This window comes from Crinia signifera, chromosome 3 (genome assembly GCF_055691185.1).
Source record: "Crinia signifera chromosome 3, ASM5569118v1, whole genome shotgun sequence".
In the NCBI taxonomy this organism is placed as follows: Eukaryota; Metazoa; Chordata; class Amphibia; order Anura; family Myobatrachidae; genus Crinia; species Crinia signifera.
The window spans coordinates 16,362,625-16,382,786 of record NC_139219.1 but is presented as its reverse complement, the minus strand read 5'-3'; the positions used below and the strand labels follow the sequence as shown (position 1 = coordinate 16,382,786).

The following is a 20,162-nucleotide window of genomic DNA, read 5'->3' as shown; positions in this document are numbered from 1 at the left end:
CGAATCGCCACAAGAAAAAAATCAACATAGAAAGGTCAACACATGTAAATGTTGACATATGTGTGGCACTTCATTGGTGTCCATGTCGACACATGAGAATGAATATGAAAACATTGAAAAAGTGAAAAATAAATCTTCAAAAACTCATGTCAACCTTTTTCATTGTCGACCATAGCCATGTCAGTGTTTTACATGTGCCATTTAATCGTGGGGTTGCCGTGAATGTGTGTGGGGGGGTGCATACCTCCCAACATGACCCTCTCCAGGAGGGACACATTGCTCTGTTTATGGACTTTCTTCTTAATTTATGGATTACCATCACCTGTGCTTAAACACCTTTCTTATCAATTACCCTGTTTAAAACAGGTGATGACAATCATAAATTAAGATGGAAGTCCACAAACAGAGCATTCTGTCCCTCCTGGAGAGGGTCATGTTGGGAGGTATGGAGGTGTGGGGCGCTCACCTGGTGTGTCTGGTGAGTAGCTGTGTCTTTGCTGTGTAACATGGAGAGGCAGAGGGTGTCTGGCACTGTCTGTGGGCTCACTGGGCTGGTTCTCTGTCATGTGAGTCAGTCATGTGAGTCAGAGGCTCCACCCAGCGTTACAGCTTCAGACACACTTTGAGTGACAGATGTAGCCAAATATATAAGAGATGATACAGTGGACCTTTGCTTCTCTCCCAGAGGAATTCTGTTGCTGTGAGGAATGGAGGATGCGGGCACCAGGATCTGAGAGACATCGCCAGCCAGATCATGGTAGGAGACCACATGTTACATTGTTGCATGCAACCACTGCGTGAATAAATGCTCTCTGCCCGAATCGTGACCCTGAACACCTCCCCTCGGCTGCACGGACGAAAAATCATTCAATGGTTACTGACCGTCAAATAATTTTTCCTCTGTTCGTGTATAAGTCTATACTTACTTTTATCCTGGACGTAGATTGCTGAAAAGGGGGGGGGGGGGCGCTGGCGGCATGCGACATCAGCCACCATCCCTACGCAGGCATTGACACGCCTACGTTCCCAGGTGTTTTTATAAAAAAGGCCCATAAAACGTTGGCCGTTCCCCTGCTTCCGCCGTCCTGCCTGCCCCTGGACCTCCCTGCCTGGAGCGAACGGCTCAGCGAGTGCATGCACAGAACCAAACATCAGGAAAGGGGACGAATTCTGACCCAAACGAACGAGCTGAATCACCCCATTTATGTGGAGGTTAGGCAGCACACTGATACAGAGCAGGGATAACACTAATAGCAGTGGTGACGATGATGATGATTAAGAGGACCGTTACTGTCTGATGGCTAATGTGACAGTGATGAGGATCATGGGATTGCATTGTGATGCGTTGTTGAACAAGCAGTGAGTTGCGGTTATGGTAATGAGGATGATGTCACAGACTTGTTCTGGCCGGCTCCAATTAAGTTACAGTAACTAAGTATATAGTGATCTATGGCGCAGCTTAGGAGGACAGGAATAATGGATGATCTCCATCGCTGGACTCATAACTAGAACACAGTGTTATAGGGCTGAAATCTACAGTACAAGCCCAATAAGAATCGGGGTTCTAAGCTTTCTCATTGGTTGAATGTTGAAATGTATTTGACCGTCTCACTAATTCATGTGTGATGTATATCTAACCGAAGATCATCCAATAGCCTTATTCAACCAATAAAAGCTTTATTTGTTGTTTTGGACAGTTTTACTTCTCAGGAGTAATAACTCCAAGGCCAATAGTAGTAAGTACGATGATAAAAATTCTGAGGCCAATTTATCAATGGATTTAAGCTACAGTATGATAAATGGTTCTCAGTTCCTGTCATGTGTTTGAAAAATGACAGGTGGCAGCTGATTGGCTGCAGCAACATTAATCTTACACGGGGAGTTTTTAATAGCTAAAACCCATTGATAAATGGGCCCTCACATATCAATTCTCCAACAATAAATAAAGAATATATATATAAGAAATAGAAGCTAACATTATTTACTTTATATAGGTATATCACACCCACATTTTCAAAGAATTTTTTAAGTATTCAATATTATTTTTTTGTCAAATATTAATGCACAGTACAACCTACGGACTGCGCCTGTCCAAATGTCTGTAATGTTTGATCTCTAGTTTTTCTTTAGATCTTTTCTTTTAACTGGGATAGATACAAGACTTGGGGTGCAGTCTTCACTTGTCTAGTCCTAAACAAAATCCCTTGGAGCAATTACACCTAGAATGAAAGACCGTCTTCCAATATAGTAATCCAAATGTTTCTTTCTTATAAAGCACCTAAGTTTGACACAATGTAAGCAGTTTGGCCACTTTACCAGTTTTGACCTTGAACATACCTCCAGCACTTCCTCAGGGATGCGTTTTTCTTTCAGGAGCTTCTGTAGGTGGAGCTCAGCCTTCATCCAAATTAGGGATGGCCATCAACCATCGATGATTAGAAATCAGTGATGGTTTATGGCCAATGTCAAATAGTTTTGACATTGATATGTAAAACCATCGCTGGTCATCCATTGTATACTTATACACCATCGATGGCCAGTTGCACTTTTGCCATCGATGGCAACCATCGATGGCAAAGGCAACAATGGCCATCCCTAATTCAAATGTGCTACTTAAAGGCACTGGTTCTCAAACTCGGTTCTCAGGACCCCACACAGAACACATTATCCATGGCAACCGGCAGAAGCGCTGGGTAATACCAACCGTCACATATTAGGAACTGCTTGGGGTCCTGAGGACCGAGTTTTATCTAGTGCATTCTATTTAAGAATAGCAAAAGTCTCTTTGGTTACTATGGACAACACCCCCACTCGTTCTCCTTAGAAGGTTTGATAAAATTCCCCCTCTGTCTCTTTTTATCTTAATACTTGTTTTTCTCCCTCGCTTTCTGTTCACACCAGTTATCTTTCTTTCTTTCTTTCTTTCTTTCTTTCTTTCTTTCTTTCTTTCTTTCTTTCTTTCTTTCTTTCTTTCTTTCCCGGTCAGTCACTCACCTGTCTCTCTGTCACTTCTCACCTGTCTCTGTCCTGCAGATGCTAGACATCACGGTGTCCCAGGTGTGCAGTCTCCATCCTGTCCTGGCTTCCAGAGCTTTGCATAAGCAGCGGCGGGTGAAGGAAAGCTGGGCCCAGCTGCAGCAAACAGTCAGGTACAGAGATTCTAGTCATAGATCAGCATCCTCTTTATATACCACAAACAGCAATCCAGTTATTGGATAAAAATCATCAGCGGCAATCGCACTGTTTGTTAGAGCTGGTCAGACTGGTATATGAATGATCAGTCAACCCTTAGTAGGTCACATAATTAGAAAGATGATCTGAGTAGTTATGAGAGATTATTGGTTAGTTAGAAGGATGATCTGAGTATTTATCAGAGATGATTGGGTTAGTAAGAGGGGTGATCTGAGTAGTTATAAGAGATGATTGGGTTAGTTAGAGGGGTGATCTGAGTAATTATGAGAGATGGTTGGGTTAGTTAGAGGGGTGATCTGAGTAGTTATGAGAGATGATTGGGTTAGGTAGAGGGGTGATCTGAGTAGTTATGAGAGATGATTGGTTAGTTAGAGGGGTGATCCGAGTAGTTATAAGAGATGATTGGGTTAGCCAGAAGGGTGATCTGAGTAGTTATAAGATCGATTGGGTTAGTTAGAGGGGTGATCTGAGTTGCTATAATAGAAGGATGATCTGCATAGTTATAAGAGATGATTGGGTTAGTTAGAGGGGTGATCTGATTAGTTATAAGAGATGATTGGGTTAGTTAGAGGGGTGATCTGAGTAGCTATAAGAGATGACTGGTTTAGTTAGAAGGATGATCTGCATAGTTATAAGAGATGATTGGGTTAGTTAGTGGGGTGATCTGAGTTGCTATAATAGATGATTGGGTTAGTTAGAGGGGTGATCTGAGCAGCTATAAGGGATGATTGGCTTAGTTAGAAGGATGATCTGCATAGTTATAAGAGATGATTGGGCTAGTTAGTGGGGTGATCTGAGTTGCTATAATAGATGATTTAGAGGGGTGATCTGAGTTGCTATAATAGATGATTGGGTTAGTTAGAGGGGTGATCTGAGTAATTATGAGAGATGGTTGGGTTAGTTAGAGGGGTGATCTGAGTAGTTGTGAGAGATGGTTGGTTAGTTGGAGGGGTGATCTGAGTAGTTATAAGAGATGATTGGTTTAGTTAGAGGGGTGATATGAGTAGTTATAAGAGATGATTATCACGGCCGGAGGATCTTGAGGACCCACCTCAGGTTCAGATTCAGGCGAGACTGGGGCGGGACGCCCTTGGAACTTGGCAGGTTGGATGTACGACCTCTGCATATATTTTGGGCAGTGGGTTTTGACGAATACTCCAAAGCGAGGGCGCGGAGTCTAACTGCCCAGCGGTCTTCTCCAGGGACCCCCGCAAGGAAGTTTGGTTTTCGCTGCGTCTGGACAGCAGGTCGCGGCCCCTCACTTGGAGCACCCACGGGTGCCCTAGATGGAGCGGACAGGATGAGCCACTCAGGTTAGGGATCGGGACAGGAGTAGGAAGGTCGTAGGGAGTACCGGGATGTTTTGAGGCAAAAACTGAGATGTGGATGACGTAAACCAGAGAATGCTGACGGAGAAACTGACGACTTGGCCGGATGACTACTGTAACTGAAAATGGCACACTTGGCTTTAGAAGAATAAACGAGAACTGAAAAGGACCAGACTTGGTTTAAACGTAAACTGACAACTTTGTCCAAAAGGCGAGGCTTGAAACTGAAGACTGTCGACACGGCTACAGGAGATGATGACGGAACTGGAATATCAGGATAGCAGGGAGGAACGGGTTAACACACAGGAGCAGGAACAGGATCAGAGCTGGGACAGGAGAGCTGGATCTGGCAGGAGAGCAGGATCAGCAGAACCACACCCAACCAGTGGAGCTGCAGAGAGATGCTGACAGCTGACGAGTTGTTCCAGCAATGAGGCTAAGAGCCTCCTGGAACTTATACCTCAGCCCAGCAAGGTCCGGCCCCCTAGTGGGGGAGGAAGGTATCAAATAGAAGCACTGAGTGCCGATCACGTGACCTGCCCAACATGGCGGCGCCCAGTCCCGGGAGCCGGCGTCTGTGCTGCTGCCGGACCCGCCAATAGACTGGGGAGCCTCCGGACTACCCGCCGCCTGCATCCAGCCAGCCCCGCACCATCACGGCGCCAGGACCGGTGAACGCGGAGGGGTGAGTAGCCGGTGCCGGGCCTGGCACCGCGCCGGGCTGTGACAGTACCCCCCCTTTTAGGAGTGGCCACTGGACACTTAGCTGGGTTCCTGAGGAAGAAACTCTTTACCAGGTTTGGCGCATGAACATCCTCTGCTGGTACCCACGATCTCTCCTCCGGACCATACCCTTTCCAGTCTACCAAGAACTGCAGTCTACCCCGGAGTTGACGGGCATCTAGAATCTTTTTGATCTCAAACTCCACCCCTTTCTGAGTCTTCAAAGCGAGGGATCTGGGAGGAGTCTTCCGAAAACGATTCAGAATCAGGGGTTTGAGCAGGGACACATGAAAGGTGGAGGAGATCTTCAACGAAGATGGAAGCCTGAGTCGGACGGCCACTGGGTTAATTATTTGCGTGATGGTATATGGGCCTATAAATCTCGGGGCCAATTTCATGGTGGGCACCTTGAGTCGCAAATTCCTGGTAGATAACCAAACTCGATCGCCCACCCGATATGCGGGAGCAGCAGATCGTCGCATGTCTGCAAATTTTTTGTATTTAACGGAAGCCTTCCGTAGGGCAGAATGGACATTTTTCCAGATGTCCGAGAAGAAACGTAAAGAGGTGTTAGCAGCGGGTACTTCGGTGGCAGGCAATTGAGGGAACTCAGGTACTCGGGGGTGTCTACCGTAAACCACGAAAAAAGGAGTAGTTTGAGAAGAACTGTGGTACATGTTGTTATGCGAGAATTCGGCCCAGGGCAGCAATTCCACCCAATTATCCTGAGACGAGGAGAGGTATAACCGAAGAAAGGTCTCGAGGTCCTGGTTTACCCTCTCGGTTTGCCCATTTGTTTGGGGGTGGTATGCGGTTGAGAACTTTAACTGAATATTAAGAGCTGAGCAGAGGGCACGCCAGAACCTCGCCACAAACTGCACTCCGCGGTCCGAAATGATCTCTTCTGGGAGGCCATGAAGACGAAAGACGTGAGAAATGAACAACTGGGCTAGTGATGGGGCGCTTGGTAAGCCCTTGAGGGGCACGAAATGGGCCATCTTCGAGAAACGGTCGATGATAACCCAAATGGTGTTGAAACCCTCAGCGGAGGGTAAGTCCGTAATGAAGTCCATCGCGAGGTGAGACCAGGGACGGGATGGAATGGACAGTGGGCGGAGTTTTCCGGCAGGGGCCTGGCGAGGTGACTTATGTTGAGCGCACACTGGACATGAGGAGACATAGGATTGAACGTCCTTGCGAAGAGAGGGCCACCAATAAGAACGTCGCAGAAAGTCCAATGTTTTATGAACACCGGGATGACCTGTGAATTTGGACTGATGAGCCCATTTCAGCAGCTTCGGTCTTAATTCAGTGGGCACGAAAGTTTTGCCGGTCGGAGGAGTAGGCAACTGAGTAACCGCAAAGACCATGGAGTCCAGCACTGGTGGCGTTAATCTCTCCTCCTCAGAGGGTGAGAAGGACCGGGATAAGGCGTCTGCCTTGGTATTTTTTGAGCCAGGACGGAAGGACAATTTGAACTGGAACCGGGTGAAGAAGAGTGCCCACCGGGCCAGGCGAGGATTGAGGCACTGGGCTGACTGAAGGTACAGCAAATTCTTGTGGTCGGTGTAGACTGTAAACGGATGTTGCGCCCCCTCTAGAAGGTATCGCCATTCCTCCAAGGCTAGTTTGATCGCGAGTAGCTCTTGTTCTCCTATGGGGTAGTTACGCTCAGCTGGAGCGAATCTGCGGGAAAAGAAACTGCAGGGATGAAGTTTCCCATCCTCCCCATACTGGGAGAGAACGGCTCCTACTGCCTCGGATGAAGCATCGACCTCAAGAATGAAGGGGTGTTTCATGTCAGGTTGTCTGAGGACAGGTGCTGTAATAAAAGCTTGTTTTAATTTTTCAAAAGCATCTACGGCTGTTTGGGACCAGTTGGCAGGGTTAGCCCCTTTCCTTGTGAGGGCCGTGATAGGGGCGACTATGGAAGAGAACCCTTGGATAAATTTGCGGTAGTAGTTTGCGAACCCCAAGAAGCGTTGAACCGCACGTAGGGTTGTGGGCTTCGTCCAATCTAGAATAGCTGCTACTTTCTCGGGGTCCATCTGTAAACCCTGCCCGGACACAATGTACCCTAGGAAAGGTACGGCAGTCTGTTCAAAGATACATTTCTCCAGTTTACAGTACAATTTGTTCTGACGGAGACGACTTAGGACCTCCTTGACTTGATCCCGATGGGTGTCCAGATCCCGAGAGAAGACCAAAATGTCGTCGAGGTAAACCACAACTGACGTGTATAGAAGGTCCCGAAAGATCTCGTTCACGAAGTCCTGGAAGACGGCCGGGGCATTACAAAGTCCGAAGGGCATTACGAGATATTCGTAATGCCCATCCCTGGTGTTGAAGGCCGTCTTCCATTCATCCCCCTCTCGGATGCGAATTAAATTATAAGCCCCACGGAGATCCAACTTGGAGAAAACTTTAGCACCTTTAATTCGGTCGAAGAGCTCGGGAATGAGAGGCAGAGGATATCGATTCTTAATAGTGATCTCGTTAAGTCCCCGATAATCTATACAGGGACGAAGAGAGCCGTCTTTTTTTTTTACAAAAAAAAATCCGGCTCCCGCGGGGGAAGAGGAGGGGCGAATGAACCCCTTCTGTAAATTCTCGGTGATATAATCTGACATGGCCTGAGTCTCAGTCAAGGATAGGGGGTAAATGCGTCCGCGGGGAGGACTGGATCCAGGTATCAGATCAATAGGACAATCCCACCTCCGATGAGGTGGTAAGATGTCGGCCGCCCTCTTGTTGAATACGTCCAGGAAGGATCTATAGGGAACGGGAACCTCAAATTGTGGTTTAGTCTCGGTATTACAGAGAGGAACTACTCTATTCAAACAAGATTTAGCGCATGAAGAGTTCCAGGAAAGGATCTGCATTGAAGACCAGTCGATCTGCGGGTTGTGTCTTCTTAGCCAGGGAAGGCCTAGGACCATGGAAAAGGAGGCTCGGGGAATGACCAGGAATTCGATTTGTTCCTGGTGGAGTACGCCTACCCGAAGGGTCAAAGGGGTAGTACAGCAGGATATCAGGCCTTGTGGAATGGGGCTACCATCGACTGCGGTTAAGCGGATCGGGGTCTCTAATTCTAATAACGGGATTTTATGTTGCTGAACAAACTCTTGAGACAGGAAATTAGCAGCTGCTCCAGAATCTAATAATGCTGAGACGTTGATGTTTTTCTTGAGGAAGAGCTGAACCGCAAGTAAGGAATCTAGACAAGTCGGAGAGGTTTGGACTTGTCCTAATCGGACCTCTCCGGACCCTATTAGGACCGAGAGTTTCCCGGACGCTTCACACATTGGGCGATTAGATGGCCGGCCTCGCCACAATATAGGCAAAGATTCTCTCGTCGACGTCGCTGCCTCTCCTCGACTGACAGATGAGCCCGGTTCACCTGCATCGGTTCTTCAGGAGTTGGAGTGGGCACAGGAGGAGGACGAGGTACAGGATAGGTACGGGGACGCTCTCCTTTGTTTTTCTCCGTCTGTCTCTCACGGTATCGTAGATCCACCTTGTTACAGAGGGAGATCAACTCGTCTAGAGTCTCGGGAAGATCTCGTGTCGCCAGATCGTCTTTAATTCGCTCTGATAAACCGCTCCAGAAGGCTGAGAATAGAGCCTCTTCGTTCCAACTAACTTCCGATGCTAAAGTTTGGAACTGTACCACGTATTGAGCTACTGAGCGGTTCCCCTGCCGTATGCGCAGGATCTCCATAGCCGAGGAAGTATTGCGTCCGGGCTCGTCAAAGATACGACGAAATTGAGCAATGAAGTCACGATAGTTTGATAGAAGAGGATCGTCCCTCTCCCACAGGGGAGAGACCCAGTCCAGAGCGGTTCCGGATAACAAAGAAACTATGTATGCCACACGTGTCTTGTCTGACGGGAAGAGACCAGGCTGCAAAGTAAAATGGACGTCGCATTGGTTTAAAAAACCGCGGCACTGCTTGGGTGTTCCATCAAACTTGCTTGGAGAAGGCAAATGGAGCTGATTGGAGGCAGAGGATGCGCCAGACTGAGAACGGGCAGAATCAGCTGGAGGCCGAGATGATGCCTTAGGTAAGGATGTCTGTAGAAGATCTTGTCGGTGCGCGATGTCTTGAAGGCCCTGAGCCAACTGCCTCTGTGTATTCTCCAGCCCCTCCAAACGGGCCGCAATCTGCTGAAGTAAATCGGCCCCAATACTGGGTCCTGAGGCGGAATCCATGTGGCTGGAACAAACTATCACGGCCGGAGGATCTTGAGGACCCACCTCAGGTTCAGATTCAGGCGAGACTGGGGCGGGACGCCCTTGGAACTTGGCAGGTTGGATGTACGACCTCTGCATATATTTTGGGCAGTGGGTTTTGACGAATACTCCAAAGCGAGGGCGCGGAGTCTAACTGCCCAGCGGTCTTCTCCAGGGACCCCCGCAAGGAAGTTTGGTTTTCGCTGCGTCTGGACAGCAGGTCGCGGCCCCTCACTTGGAGCACCCACGGGTGCCCTAGATGGAGCGGACAGGATGAGCCACTCAGGTTAGGGATCGGGACAGGAGTAGGAAGGTCGTAGGGAGTACCGGGATGTTTTGAGGCAAAAACTGAGATGTGGATGACGTAAACCAGAGAATGCTGACGGAGAAACTGACGACTTGGCCGGATGACTACTGTAACTGAAAATGGCACACTTGGCTTTAGAAGAATAAACGAGAACTGAAAAGGACCAGACTTGGTTTAAACGTAAACTGACAACTTTGTCCAAAAGGCGAGGCTTGAAACTGAAGACTGTCGACACGGCTACAGGAGATGATGACGGAACTGGAATATCAGGATAGCAGGGAGGAACGGGTTAACACACAGGAGCAGGAACAGGATCAGAGCTGGGACAGGAGAGCTGGATCTGGCAGGAGAGCAGGATCAGCAGAACCACACCCAACCAGTGGAGCTGCAGAGAGATGCTGACAGCTGACGAGTTGTTCCAGCAATGAGGCTAAGAGCCTCCTGGAACTTATACCTCAGCCCAGCAAGGTCCGGCCCCCTAGTGGGGGAGGAAGGTATCAAATAGAAGCACTGAGTGCCGATCACGTGACCTGCCCAACATGGCGGCGCCCAGTCCCGGGAGCCGGCGTCTGTGCTGCTGCCGGACCCGCCAATAGACTGGGGAGCCTCCGGACTACCCGCCGCCTGCATCCAGCCAGCCCCGCACCATCACGGCGCCAGGACCGGTGAACGCGGAGGGGTGAGTAGCCGGTGCCGGGCCTGGCACCGCGCCGGGCTGTGACAATGATTGGGTTAGTTAGTGGGGTGATCTGAGTTGCTATAATAGATGATTGGGTTAGTTAGAGGGGTGATCTGAGTAGTTATAAGAGATGATTGGGTTAGTTAGAAGGATGATCTGCATAGTTATAAGAGATGATTGGGTTAGTTAGAGGGGTGATCTGAGTAGCTATAATAGATGATTGGGTTGGTTAGAGGGGTGATCTGAGTAGCTCTAAGAGATGATTGGGTTAGTTAGAGGGGTGATCTGAGTAGTTATAAGAGATGATTGGGTTAGTTAGAGGGGTGATCCGAGTAGTTATAAGAGATGATTGGGTTAGTTAGAGGGGTGATCTGAGTAGCTATAATAGATGATTGGGTTAGTTAGAGGGGTGATCTGAGTAGTTATGAGAGATGATTGGGTTAGGTAGAGGGGTGATCTGAGTAGTTATGAGAGATGATTGGTTAGTTAGAGGGGTGATCCGAGTAGTTATAAGAGATGATTGGGTTAGCCAGAAGGGTGATCTGAGTAGTTATAAGATCGATTGGGTTAGTTAGAGGGGTGATCTGAGTTGCTATAATAGAAGGATGATCTGCATAGTTATAAGAGATGATTGGGTTAGTTAGAGGGGTGATCTGATTAGTTATAAGAGATGATTGGGTTAGTTAGAGGGGTGATCTGAGTAGCTATAAGAGATGACTGGTTTAGTTAGAAGGATGATCTGCATAGTTATAAGAGATGATTGGGTTAGTTAGTGGGGTGATCTGAGTTGCTATAATAGATGATTGGGTTAGTTAGAGGGGTGATCTGAGCAGCTATAAGGGATGATTGGCTTAGTTAGAAGGATGATCTGCATAGTTATAAGAGATGATTGGGCTAGTTAGTGGGGTGATCTGAGTTGCTATAATAGATGATTTAGAGGGGTGATCTGAGTTGCTATAATAGATGATTGGGTTAGTTAAAGGGGTGATCTGAGTAATTATGAGAGATGGTTGGGTTAGTTAGAGGGGTGATCTGAGTAGTTGTGAGAGATGGTTGGTTAGTTGGAGGGGTTATCTGAGTAGTTATAAGAGATGATTGGTTTAGTTAGAGGGGTGATATGAGTAGTTATAAGAGATGATTGGGTTAGTTAGTGGGGTGATCTGAGTTGCTATAATAGATGATTGGGTTAGTTAGAGGGGTGATCTGAGTAGTTATAAGAGATGATTGGGTTAGTTAGAAGGATGATCTGCATAGTTATAAGAGATGATTGGGTTAGTTAGAGGGGTGATCTGAGTAGCTATAATAGATGATTGGGTTGGTTAGAGGGGTGATCTGAGTAGCTCTAAGAGATGATTGGGTTAGTTAGAGGGGTGATCTGAGTAGTTATAAGAGATGATTGGGTTAGTTAGAGGGGTGATCTGAGTAGTTATAAGAGATGATTGGGTTAGTTAGAGGGGTGATCTGAGTAGCTATAATAGATGATTGGGTTAGTTAGAGGGGTGATCTGAGTAGCTCTAAGAGATGATTGGGTTAGTTAGAGGGGTGATCTGAGTATTTATAAGAGATGATTGGGTTAGTTAGAGGGGTGATCTGAGTAGTTATAAGAGATGATTGGGTTAGTTAGAGGGGTGATCCGAGTAGTTATAAGAGATGATTGGGTTAGTTAGAAGGATGATCTGCATAGTTATAAGAGATGATTGGGTTAGTTAGAGGGGTGATCTGAGTAGCTATAATATATAATTGGGTTAGTTAGAGGGGTGATCTGAGTAGCTATAATAGATGATTGGGTTAGTTAGAGGGGTGATCCGAGTAGTTACGAGAGAGTTGTAACTCAGTTTATGTTCCTAACCCATTAGATGAGTGACTACTGTGAAAGTTTGGGTACTACCTGTATAGGGATGAATAGGGAGCTAGCAGACAGGAAGCCTAGGACCAGCTTAGTTACACCAGATAGAGTGAACAGCTTCTTGTGTCCCGTACAATGTTTCTTGTCCTCACCAGATTGTGTATTGTGGACCTCCAAGAAGATTATCACTGTGTTCCATTCCCACAATTCCACTAACTAGCTTTTAATAACATCTAATTTCATCCCTTAGGAAAGAGAGGTCCTCGCGGGTCACTTTCACCAGAGAGTCTGGCTCCTCTGTGACCTCCGATTCAGAGGATCAGAGCAGCGTGGGAAACCAGCCGCAAAGGATCCTGGGTTGTCAGGTCAGTATGCGCCGGTCAATTTGAGTGGCTGGAAGTTTGCATTCAGAAACTATTCCCGCTGTATTACTACGTGCTGTTTATTGCATGAGTAATTTAATTTTTTTCTTATCTTTGCAGAAAGGAGAGACAAACAACAGGGACTTTCATATACAGAGCCCACTAAATTCTCCTCCACAGGCACAAACTGACAGGGAGATCATCAGTGTGACTCCACCTGCGTCCAAGAGGTATAGACTAAAGCAAGGATGGGGAACCTTCGGCACTCCGGATGTTGTTGAACTACACATCCCAGCATGCCCTGCAACAGTTTTAGCACGACTAAATAGCAAAACTGCTGCAGGGCATGCTGGAATGTGTAGTTTAACAGCCGAAAGGCCAACGGTTCCCCATCCCCGGACTAAAGGGTTATTAGCAGTCTATTATTTATAAAGATGGTGGCTTACTATAATTGATATTTACTAGAATATCAACTTACTCAATAATTGGGTATTATATATATGGGAATAGTTAGTGACGCCATACATTAATTGGTTTATGTATAGGAATATCAGTAGAAATAGCAGATTGCACTTAAACAGGTGTATTCTAACACAGTGTGTACATTATATTTTGTTTTTCCTGTCAGAGAGGAAAGTTTACTGAGCAACAGAGAACAGAGCCAGGGCACACAAAATGGCCGCCTCCAATGCCCGCCATCTGCAATTACGACTGAGGTAAGTGACCTGGTTACTAGTCATTGCTTCAGAAGCATCGGCCACCTACCTCTACAGATAGCAATACTGTACCTTACTGAGGGTTATGGGTCATGAAGCCAAAAGGTCGACATGAGTTTTTCATGTTTTTTTGTTACGAATTTCGCTGTAAGTTGACATGGATACTATATCAGTGTACCGCGTCCCCGCTCACTACGCTCGCCATGCTTCGGGCACGGTGCTTTGCTCTCGGCGGCACACTATTATATGCTCCCTCCACGCCCTAGTGGATGGGAGGGTATGAAATACCGCCTGTCGGCACATGTCGGCTGAGAAAAACGTGAAAAACTGAAGTCGACCTTTTGCCGGTGACCTTACCATTGTTGACCTAATACTTGCGTCAACCTTCAAACCATATAGACCTCAGCCATGTCAACCTATTTCTTGTGTCGACCTAAGCCCTGTTGTCCTTTAGCAGTCGACCTAATGTAGTTCATAGTGTCGACCTAGCAACCGTCTTTGTCCCATCAGCCCAAAGTACTCGCTGAACATCAACCACCGCTCTGGATTTGTATTAAGACGCCCACCGGCAGCCTTGCGAGTTCCAGCGGCTGCATTCAAATACTGAAAGCATAGGGATCACAGACGCAGCCTGACATTCCCCATAAAATGGTCACGGCACGCCTGCCAGCCTCAGTAACTGCCCCCGACTGTCAATCACTTTGTTAATAAATCCTCGCTACGGCCGCAGTTGCGTATTTGTGGCTGTCGTGGCGCATGCACGCTGGGACACGCGCAAAGTCAGCCGATAATCGCACAACTGCATAAGGATCTTGTTTGCCTCCATCTCTGAATCGGACCCCCTGTCCATACAGACGTATCTTATTAACCATAACCACCATCTTTTTACCTGATCCATTGTATAAGTCGACAGTGTTGACCATGTCACGTTGACATTTTGACCAAGAAGACTTTTGTACATGTCGACCTTACCCACAGTCCACCTTTTTACCTGTCGACCTTTTGACCCTGTTAAACTAATTCATGTCGACAATATGGGGTCATCCTAAAGACTATCTATCTAGACCAGGCATGTCCAAACTGTGGCCCTCCAGCTGTTTTGAAACTACACATCCCAGCATGCCTTGCCATAGTTTTAGCATTCCCTAATAGCAAAACTGTGGCAAGGCATGATGGGACTTGTAGTTTCACAACAGCTGGAGGGCCACAGTTTGGACATACCTGATCTAGACAGTGTATATCTTGTATTCCACACCTCTGTGTACCCCAGCAGTCACTTCTGATTTACTGGAAACCCAGCAGATGCCGCTTATGTCCCAGCTGCAGCTTGTTGCCTTTTCCTAATAAACATTTCGGTGTTTATTTACTAAGATGAGAGTTCTATTGTATGTTGGATATTGCCCTTAGCAACCAATCAGATCTTCTTCTTATTTAGTTAGCACTTTCTAGAACAGCAGTTCCCAACCTGGGTTACTCGTACCCCTAGGGGTACTCTGCAGACCGGTTGGGGGTACTTTGAAAATAATGTTGGTAGTGGCAGAAGAAGAAGTCTCCCGTTGCCGTGGAGATGAACCACGTCGCGTCACTTCCGGTTCTGTTTGCAGCGTCCTCAGCGTCTCCTCGTGCTTTTGCCTGACCAGCAATCCACTGGGAGCTACCCGCGGTGTGAGGGGTACTCATAAATGAAAAGCCTAATCAGGGGGTACAGGAGAGAGAAAAGGTTGGCAACCGCTGTTCTAGAAGATAATAGAATCTGATTGGTTGCCCATAGCAATATCCTATCTTCAGTAGAATTCCCATCTTACTAAATAAATCCCTTCTATAACATAAGGCGCACATTAAACTCAGTAACTCCATTTTGTAATCCCGGCATTGCCTACATGTGTAAATACGTCATTTTGTAGCCACATCTCACTTACTTGCATCCACAGGCCGACCATCTCCTCACTGAGTTGGGCTCCACAACACAGTGGCTGCAGAGCGTGGAGCTTCTCCTCTCAGAGCCGACCGCCATGCGCAGTCCCGAGTTAGTCCGCAGGGACTTGAGGCAGGTGTCCATCTTGGAGAAAGAGGTGAAGTCACGAGGTCTGGCCCTGCACTGTCTTGGGGGAAAAGCAAGGAGGCTGAGGGTTCCCGAATGGAGTGTGAGTGAGGAAACGCAAGTCAAGGTTCTGGAGGTGGAGGAAAGGTGAGGACTGCTGGAGAAAAGGACTCTATAGAGCTGGAATGTGGTCATTTACCTGCTAGTCCCCAGGTTTGTGGGATACATGCAGTAGGACTTGTGGTCTCTAGCAAGACCTTAACACTATATATATATATATATATATATATATATATATATATATATATATATATATATATATATATATACAACGATTGTTGTGCTATAGAGGATTGATTCAGATAGTGTCATTATAAAAATATATATACATTTATTAAATAATATTACTTAAAAAATTGGCTATATAGCCCAGAAGATATATAATATATAGCTGTATCCAGTTATACATATTTAGAGGAGATTATGTATTCGATATCACCTCAGCTCCTGTAATGTCCTTCTCTTTTTGGGCCCAAAAAAGTGTGGTCCGTCCTGATATATGGTACTGTTATCGTCCCTCCTGCTACTTCCTCCAATCGAAGTGGGTAGATGATGTTCCTCCACAGTGTGGGTACTTGGAATGATGGAATATCTGAAGTAGAGAGATTCACTTGATCCTGAGGCAGGCAAATTAAAGAGGTGGCATTCCTCCACGCACGATGGTAGGCCTGGATATATGGATCCTGTTGGAATTTTAGGTGGGTTTGCGGACCAGTACCGGACTGCAACTGAATGCGGCTAAGAGAAGGCACTTCAGCCACACTTCTCAGCCACAGTCCGATCTACTGGTCCCCAAACCCACCTAAAATGCCAATAGGATCCATATCCAGGCCTACCATCGTTGCGTGGAGGAATGCCACCTCTTTAATTTGCCTGCCTCAGGATCAAGTGAATCTCCCTACTTCAGATATTCCATCATTCCAAGTACCCACACTGTGGAGGAACATCATCTCCCCACTTCGATTGGAGGAAGTAGCTGAAGGGACGATAACAGTACCATATATCAGGACGGACCACACTTTTTGGGCCCAAAAAGAGAAGGACATTACAGGAGCTGAGGTGATATCGAATACATAATCTCCACTAAATATGTATAACTGGATACAGCTATTTTCATCATTTTAAAATTTTACATGTGTTATTTTATTTATATATATTTTGGGCTATATAGCCAATTTCTAAAGTGATATTATTATATATATATATATATATATATATATATATATATATATATATATATATATATATATATATATATATATATATATATAGCACAATAATCATTGTTTATGTATGTGTATATATATATATATATGCTGTTAAACTCTAAAGAGGGTGACACCCCTTCTTTTCATGTTGCAGCTTGACAAAGCTCTAAAACAGGCGCCCTACCCCGATACTTACGTATCTGTCTTTTTTCTCTAGTATGACCTTTACTAGGTAGGTGGATACTTGTATAGAGAGTCATCCTTCATCTTGATGCTCAGATCTGACTCCGGTAGCATAGTAGAGTAACATAGAGGGGCCTGGGGCAATTACTCAGACTGGTTGTTTTGGAAGCATCTTCCATAGTTGTCACTTATATTTGTTACATATTCTGCTTCCTCACAGGTTTCAGATAGTACAGGAGGCTCTCCGGCGCCGCGCCTCAGATCTAAGGGACACCTTGGTGCTGTCTGAATTCATGAAAGTGGTACAAATGGAAGAAGAGAGGAAGAAAAAGGAAACGGTGAGTGAGAAAGGAGGATGTACAGTAATTGAAATGTATTATCCTTCTATCACCACAAAGTCATATCATGCTACAGATATAATCTGCCATGGGGGCCAGATGACCGAGACGCCACATTTCTGGGAGGACTTGTTTGGACCTCTCCCCTGCTCTCCTCGCTCGTATCTCCAACTGTCTCTCTGCTAGGGGTGGCAATCGACCATCGATGATTAGAAATCATCGATGGTTCATGGCCGATGTCGAATAGTTTTGACATTGATGGGTGAGAACCAGATGGTTTCCCACCATCGATGTCAAACTTAAACGAATAGTTTCGTTTTTCATCAAGGAGCCGGGACACAGAGCATACCCCCAACATCCCTGAAGCCCCGCCCCCGTAATTTGATTGGCCCCCAGGCCAATCTTTCAAAGCAAATGGATGACCATTGATATGTAAAAACACGGATGGTCATCCATTGCATAGTTATACACTATCGATGGGCAGTTGCACTTTTGCCATCGATGGCCATTCCTACTCTCTGCTATCTCTTCTTGGATATCCCAGCGCTTTCTTAAGCTTAATATTTGAAAATCTAAACTGAACATCTTCCCACCCTCCCTTATAACCTCCCCCAATTTCACTATCTGTGGATACTCCCCACTATCTCCTCTAGCCCACAAGCGCAGTAATCCTTGATTCCTCCCCTCCTAAACCACACAGTCAGTACCTCTCGTAGTCCTGCCGGTTTTATCTCAAAAATATTTCTACGATCAAACCCATTCTCACCCAGGATTTTAATAATCACCCCCCTTCCCCCCTCAGCATCAGGTGCATATAATGTATTTCTGGGTGGTAATATTGTGTCATACTGCTTGAGTTATGCAATGGTTCCAGGCTGAGTGTTGCTTTGGGAGCTATAGAGGAAGGCCAGTAGGTGGCGCAGTACCATAAGATCTCACTATCTGTATCCTTATACATTTGCTTTCATATAATTTCCCTGTAAATCCTCCATGGTATATTATGAAATGTACCGGTTCTGGCTATCGGAAGGTTTACACTGCAGTTTTTCCCTGCATATTTCATACCTCCTGCCCCGACTTTCAGCTTTACATTTGGAAACAATAGTGATAACGCAAACTGGGTAGAAACATACCATTATAGAGGTTGGAGGGTCCTGCTCGCAAGCTTACAGTCTATAGGATATCATGCAAGACCACGCCTCTTTCCAGGAGGCCACGCCCCCTCAGTTTGTCAGTGCGCCGCAGATGTTTCTCCCTCTACCAAAAAATGTTTGGAGATATCTATTTGGTGCTTTTACCCATACTGTGTCTTACTGTATCCTATTGTGTTATACTGTGTCATACGCCTATTATTGTGTATTATTATATTGTATTGTATTGTGTGTTACTGTATCATATTGTGTTATACTGTGTCATACACCTATTATTGTGTATTATTATATTGTATTGTATTGTGTGTTACAGTATCATATTGTGTTATACTGTGTCATACACCTATTATTGTGTATTATTATATTGTATTGTATTGTATTGTGTCTCACTTTACCATATTGTGTACTAGATGTAACAGTGAGTCATGTTTTGCATACATTGTAATAATGTGCATGCGATTGTCTCTGTGCTGCATTTCAGCCGGCCGCGGGAGGCGCTACGAGAGGCGATCGTGCTACCTGCGCTGTTGGGTCTGACAGGACGGAGAGATTTACGCCATTGGAGGATCTGCAAGAAGCCGTGGAAATGTTGAATGACGCAGTGAAGGAAAGAGAAAGAGCTGTGGCTGTCTCCAAAGAGATGACCGACTTGGAGAGTAGGGTGAGGGAATCCTGAATGACTGGCATGCACATTAGGATGGGTCTGTCTTCCAAGTTTCAATAAAACTGAAGCTGAATCTGTTATCATCATTGTTGGGTCTTTGCCATTTTGTGACAATATAGGTCACATTTAATAAGAGCAGGGGTGATTAACATGTGGCCCTCCAGCTGCAGTGAAACCACACATCCCAGCATGCCCTACCAAAGTTTTGCTATTAGGGCATGCTAAAACTGTGGCAGGGCATTCTGGGATGTGTAGTTCCAAATCAGTAAGAGGGACACATGTTGAATTCTCCTGATTTAGTGTACGTTATTAGATATAATGGGCCTGATTCAGAGATGTACACGAATGCCTCAGCAGCGGCGAATTTGTTTGCCACCACCTGCGGCTTGCGAGCCCCAGCGACAGATTACAAAGATGCAGCTTCGGTCACAGATTAGTGGATTATTAAACTTTTCAGCGGCCATTGCAGCTGCATATATTGTTGCATGCTGAGACACGCCCATAAATGGCCCTGACACATCTGATTTAGATTTAGCCACACCCCAAAAGGGTCTCTGACTGTCAATCACATGATGTGAATAAATCCCAGTGATTTATAATAAGCTGATATTCAGGGAACACCAAGCTGCCTAGCTGCTTCTGTCAGACTCCTATAAATGTTATCCCCCACCTCATAAATATATAACTGCAGGTCCGTGTAAACAGGCCCCATTGACAGTGCAGGGCCACATTTAGGCAGGTGTATAATTAATGTTGGTACTTGTGTATTATCTGGGCGCCCGATTTTTTCATTGCATGCCACTACTTAAGGCATGCGATGCGATTTTTCATTGTAAAGACCAGATTTTTAATTGTATAGTCACCCATGGGTGATTTCATACTACCACTATCCAACTACGCATGGAGTTGATTTTAAATAGTGTGGCGAGCGCAGCGAGCCACCGTGCCCGAAGCGTGGCGAGCGCAGCGAGGGGACGCGGATTACTTTACATGTATTCTGCTTCGGGCTCGGTGGCTCGCTGCGCTCGCCACACTATATAAAATCAACTCCATGCAAAGTTGGATAGTGGGGGTATGAAATCACCCATGGGTGACTATACGATTAAAAATTGGGTCTTTACAATGAAAAA

General features: G+C 46.1%; 1 protein-coding gene across 4 annotated transcripts in view; it reads left to right on the top strand.

Moving 5' to 3' along the window:
- The window catches only part of LOC146063214 (uncharacterized), a 95,974-nt gene that overhangs the window by 42,429 nt on the left and 33,383 nt on the right, over positions 1-20,162 (top strand). For all 4 annotated transcript variants that reach the window (XM_083175395.1, XM_083175394.1, XM_083175396.1 and 1 more), the window contains 8 exons: positions 686-757; positions 3,034-3,149; positions 12,560-12,674; positions 12,792-12,901; positions 13,300-13,387; positions 15,319-15,575; positions 17,100-17,217; positions 18,850-19,029. In XM_083175395.1, coding sequence (XP_083031521.1) covers positions 686-757; positions 3,034-3,149; positions 12,560-12,674; positions 12,792-12,901; positions 13,300-13,387; positions 15,319-15,575; positions 17,100-17,217; positions 18,850-19,029 — 1,056 coding nt within the window. The remainder of the gene's footprint in view (positions 1-685; positions 758-3,033; positions 3,150-12,559; positions 12,675-12,791; positions 12,902-13,299; positions 13,388-15,318; positions 15,576-17,099; positions 17,218-18,849; positions 19,030-20,162) is intronic.